At 39.0% G+C, this 6,000-nt stretch overlaps 1 protein-coding gene across 1 annotated transcript in view; it reads left to right on the top strand.

Annotated features, from left to right (window-relative positions):
• The first annotated feature begins 360 nt into the window (after window positions 1-360).
• Window positions 361-6,000, top strand: part of kcnab1a (potassium voltage-gated channel subfamily A regulatory beta subunit 1a) — a 258,469-nt gene continuing 252,829 nt past the window's right edge. The window contains exon 1 of the mRNA XM_066684849.1: window positions 361-917. Within this exon, the coding sequence (XP_066540946.1) occupies window positions 706-917 (212 nt within the window). The 5' untranslated portion in view covers window positions 361-705. The remainder of the gene's footprint in view (window positions 918-6,000) is intronic.

The raw sequence follows: 6,000 nt of genomic DNA, 5'->3' as shown, positions 1-6,000 counted from the left end.
AGAGAGAGAGAGAGATTTAGAAAAATTGTATGAAAAGAGAAAGGAGATGAATGATGTTGAGAGAGAAGAGAAGGGATAGAAAAAGAGATGGGGTGTGAGAGAGAGAAGAGTGAAAGCATGGCGAATCTGAAAGATTAGGATATGAAAAGAAAAAACATAACAAGGAGCAAGAGAGAGAGAGAGAGAGAGAGAGAGGGAGGGAGGGAGAGCAGAAAACGTCACTAAAGCATAGCAGCATCGCATTCCTGTTGGCTGGCAAGAGTGTGAGAACGCATGTGGGAGAACGAGAGGAATCAGATGAGGAGAGAGTGATAACAAGAAGCACAGAGAGAGAGAGAGAGAGAGCGAAAGAGAGAGAGGGGAGCTGCAATGCTGAGATGTGTTGGAGGGACCTGACAGCACTCCCTCCCCCCTCCTCCAGCGCACAGGCTTTTCATCAGTGACCTGCTGAAGATCCATCAACGTACACACACACACACTCATATGGACACACTGAAACACCACCCCACATACACGGAGAAGACCAGGAGGACCACAGTATGCCTGCATGAGGACGGACTAACTTTCCACTTCCTGAAACAGCTTCTGAACAATTGAGTGGACTTTTCTGTCATAAGGACACTGCAGAAGATCTCCGACTAGCTGTTCTTCCTACTCGTACTCCTTATTTTCCTCGTGCTCCTGGTGCTGTGACCTCTGGCCACGATGCAGGTGTCCATCGCCTGCACAGAACACAGTCTGAAGGGCCGCAATGGGGAGCATGTCAAACAGAGCTCCACTAGCCCCGGCGTGGTCAATGCAGCCAGGGCCAAGTTCCGCACCGTGGCCATCATTGCCCGGAGCTTTGGCTCCTTCACGCCACGACACCACATCTCCCTCAAAGAATCCACCGGGAAACACACCGGCATGAAGTACCGGTATGTCCAAATGCTTTAATATACACTCCTCTGATCTCAGTACTTGCTCTCTCTCTCTCTCCCTTTTGCACTCTTGTAGTCTCTTGCATTCAGTCTCCTCTCACTTTTCATCTTTCTCAGGTTCTAAGCATCCTTACCTCTCTCCTTACTTCCTGATCACTTTTCCTCTCTGTCTTCTGTCCTGACTTTTCCTTCTCTTTCCTTTTTTGTCTTTCATTTCAGTTGTTCGATGTTCTACTCTCACTATATCTCTGTTCTTTCCCTTAAAAACAGCATACCAACATTATTATCACTTTTCTCTGTGCATGGTTCTCCCTCTCTCTCTGACATTTCTTGTTTTCCTTCCTTTCTAGAGTACACATTATTTTTTTAGCTATATTGGTTGCTCTCTCCCTCTCTTTACTGTACATAGTATCACTCACTGAGGTCTTGTTTTGTGTTAAATCATGGTGATTGCTCTGCTGCATTGTAGCTGCAGCAGTGGAGTTGTGCCTATTTGTGTGTGTGTGTGTGTTCTATAGTAGCATATTTTGCTTCTGTTTTCTCTTCACTGTGTTTTACAAAGCCAATGCCTGTAGCAAAATATCAAATGCACTGTGTATATGTGTGTTTGTGCATGCCCATGTATGACGGTATGTGTGTGTAGAAGTAAGGGATGCAGTGTGAAGCTAAAGCTGCGGGGTTATTAATTCATTCACTTACTCTCAGGGATGTGTGTGTGTGTGTGTGCTTTGAATAAAACCAACAGACTGCAGTGGTTCTATAGACTTTTCTGCTGAATCTGCTTGTTTTTCAGTTCAGGTCAGTTCCTGTATGTGTATATCATAACAGTCCCATTAAAAATGCATCTCCCAAAATAGTAACTTTACAGGAGAAGGAAAAAGCCTTCTTAACTTTCAATGAAATTCAATATAAAAAGGTTTTATTTCATGTCATTTTGGTGCATGTGTGTTGGTTCATTCATCATAACATTTTCACATAATGTGGTACACAAAAGTTGAGCATATAACGAACAGCTGGAAGACCAATTAACACTAATTAGGTCAATTGACAACATGATTGGGTATAAAAAGCGCTTCTCAGAGTGTCAGTGTCTCTCTGAAGCCAAGATGGTAAGAGGACCACCATTGTTGCGCAGAAAGATTGTTGTGCAGAAATACCAGAATGGTGTTACCCAGCGTAAAATAGCAAAGACTATTAAGCTATCATCATCAACTGTGCATAACATCATCAAAAGATTCAGAGAATCTGGAACAATTGCTGTACCCTTTCTGGAAATAAGACATGTGTAAGGATTTTTTTATTCTTTTTATTTATTTATTTAATTTATATATTACACACACACAAATACTGAGTCATGGGATACTAGATGCGGCATTGTCATCTGGCTTTCAGGACTGTTGGAAACCCTTGAGAACTAGGCGGGAAAATAAAGCCAGGCCTCCTACATTTAGGCATACCATACCACTACCCTGAAAAACACTAATAATCCACTGAGATCACGCTGTCTGCAAGTGATGAGTGCCAGCATTAATGGATTTCCAAACACTCCCTTTAGAATTCATTATTTAATGAAGATACCATTGTAATCACTCATTAGATTAAGTACAATATATGACTCTCTTCCACAAAAGGAGAAGACTGTGGGATAAGATGCTTCCTGGGTCTTAACGAAAGTGGAATTTACACTGAAACTAACTGCTAAAGCCCCTAAGAGGCTTTCTTATGCTTGATCATGTTTTTTTTTATTTTATTTTTTTTAAGTTTACTTTTGTCAACCCCCCCCCCCCATACATTTTGACACGGCTGTCCAGTCTGTTAGAGCTGACCTTTTGGCCAATTTGTATGGAGTGGTTGGACACTTGGCTCAGATCCACACTCCTCCTGGCTTTGGAGCTGGAGCTGGCCAAAAGGTCAGTGCCAACACTCTTGCCAAACACAGCTATTAATAATAATAATGACATTTAAAATACATATGATAAATGTTATTACACTTAAGAAAAAAACAATAATCTTATTAGCTTTGACTAAGCCTGATCATTGGGGAATGTAAATATTGGGGGATATATATGTTGTTTTAAACTGCTATGTGTGTACAATGTACAAGGATATGTGTCTTCTACATTTAACCCATCTGTGGCAGTGAACACAGACAAACACACTAGCATACTAGCGGCTGTGAACACACACCCAGAATGGCAGGCAACCAACTCCTGTGCCTGGTGAGCTGTTGTGGGTTCAGTGCCTTGCGCAAGGGCAACTGAGGATGGTTTGAGGGAGGAGGACAGTGCTGATCCTTTATTCCCAATGCCTCCAATTTTTCTGCAGGTCATAGAAATATAACCAATGACCTTTCAGTTCTAGACCCTCTTCTCTAACGATTAGGCCATTGCTGCCAATGTTATAGTACAGCAAATTCTTCGTTCCATCTTATCCCCTGCAATGTAACATACCAGCTGAAAAAATATGAACCATTGAATGTTGCTGTGCTCCACTAAAACCACAGCAGTAAAAAGTCAATTTTACCCTGGATTGCTGAGCAGGACTACAGGACACACTGCACAAATTCATTAAACTTCTCATTTCCAATAATGCCACATCAACTTTCGAAAAGCTTGACTTGTTAATGCTTTCAGTAGGAGCAAGTTTAGTTTGTATTATAGGTATTTGTAAATATTTAAATGTATGTCAGCTCATAGAAATATATTTTTGATATAGTCCCTCATAACAGTAAAACCTACCAAAAATGCATAATACACCACAAAAGCAAACAGTCTGATATTCCCTGCCCACAGAAAATTATATTAAGAGCATGCAACACAACCCGGCTTAAACTTCTCAGGAGCATGTTCATTTTAAACACTCGTTAATGAACCTTTCAGTTCTAGACAATGTCGTATTAAATTATGGACTGAAGAAGGTATCTAATTACAGAAATCTCTCACATTTCAGTGTACTCCATGTGTAAGCCAGAGGAATGTGGATGCAGTTTTGGGCAATGGCGCAATATTGAAGAGATTTATACTGTTTCTTTTTTTCTTTGTTCAAGAGTGCACATAAACAAAATAAATGCAATTGATAAAATATTTTTAGTGATAATTAGTAATATCTTCCATGACAAAGTAATACCCACATTAGTGATAAATCACTTAAACTATTAACTCGATGGACCCTATTTATATAGCTATTTTGCTATTCCATTTTTTTTTCAGTGCATTTAAACAGTAATTATGTGACATAGCCATATTCAATATGTTGTTTTATTTTCTAAAGAACCTTTGCTACTCAAATATGTAATCACTTGAGGTTTTCATGCTGACCGATAAATCAATTTTTCTATAAATTTGTCATGTTTTGACCAAAATTTTACCTAGCGCCTGCTTTTTTTTTTTTTCATATTTCTCAATGTATAGCCTTGAAATCATATTCCCACATCGGATATCTTGACACAGATTGTTAGTGTGAGGTGTCTGTTAGTTGAAAACATAAGCATTTTTGATGCTAATATATTATGTCATATTACTATGACAACATAAATTTGTAGCATCAGACGGACATATTTTTCTTGATATTCTAAGCTCTGGGATGTATGACTGATAAAGTTCTGACAGTCACAGCAGGCCCAGACTTTCAGGAATTTAGTTCAGGGCAAATGTGGACAATATCCCAACAAATAAAAAACATTTTGGTACTTTGGCAGTTTTCTCAGATGCTGATAATATTTACAATTATTATTATTATTATAATCTTTTTAAAATATGATGAAATAATACTTGTTTATTTAGAATACACACAATAAAGAATTATTTAAGCTTTTTAGTTTATATTTGTTGATCTAATGCAGTGTTATTTGATGTGAAGCCTACAAAAACCTTGAAAAACTATAAATCAATAATAGGAATATGTTTTTGCTGATGACTCATATTTTTCATATTTTTACTCAAAGCTGAGTATATAAGGTGTGTTTTTCACCCCGCAAAATGCGGGATTCGGGTCCAATGCTACACTAGATTTGTACGTTTTCTGCCCCTGCAACTGATTGGCTAACACTTCATGTGTGCCCCAATACAACAAGAAGTCTAGAAATGACCCTGATCAGAACAGAAGCTTATATCTCATAACCAGAGGGCATAGAGTCTGAAAGGTTTTTAACATTCCACATAAACAAACTGTTGATGGGTGGTAAGTGTTGTTGCATTTATTCTGTATGAAATTAATTGTGAATGAAGAAAAAGCAGACACAAACTACACTAGTCAGCTGGGACTCATTCTCAGTTCTCAGTTAATAGACAATGATTGATTGATTGATTGATTGATTGACAGATACATTAATACTTTAGTGGAGTGTTATTATGCTCTCCATGTTTGTTCCTTGTGGGTGTTCCTCTGGTATGATTGAGTAGTTCTCTTGACTTTAACAGATGACCACAGCACTGGTTGAACTGTGAGAAGATGAATTACTCTGTCAATTTATCCCCTCAATATTTCTGTTTACATGAGTTGTTGTCTCTGATGTTGTGAATGTCTCAAGGGCTGGAAGAAAAAGGAAAAAAAGGAAATGACATGCAGTAGTGGAGTGGGATTGCCCAGAATATCAAAATTAAATCTATTAATAAAACAGTGTGTTTCCATCACTGAAGAGTGTGGGGTATTGAAACCATGCAGATTCTCAAGGCTAATCATCACACATAAACACATGTGCACGCAAATAACCCTCTGCCCCATTCGATGAAACTGATCACAATGGTAAATTTGGTCCTAGGTGATTTTTTATTATTATTATAGTCATGTGTGTGCTTGTAGGTGTAATACAACTCTCATAATAAATGTGATTTCTGTGGGGGGGAACCCATGCTGACACAGGGAGTATACAGAGTATATCTCCTCACAGACAGTCACCCAGAGTAGGGCTTGAACCCACAACCCTGGGTCCTGGAGCTGTGTGACTGCCACACTAAATGTTGCGCCACCATGGCAACCATGTGGCCATACAGGTTTAACAAATACATGTATGCAGTTTAATAATACACTCACTCAGATATAGGGGTGGAAGCAAAGAACCAGACTTCTTATGTTTGGAGAG

This window comes from Hoplias malabaricus, chromosome 11, assembly GCF_029633855.1.
Source record: "Hoplias malabaricus isolate fHopMal1 chromosome 11, fHopMal1.hap1, whole genome shotgun sequence".
Taxonomy (NCBI): Eukaryota; Metazoa; Chordata; class Actinopteri; order Characiformes; family Erythrinidae; genus Hoplias; species Hoplias malabaricus.
Note: the sequence above shows the minus strand (reverse complement) of the source record. Positions and strands in the feature narration are given on the sequence as shown.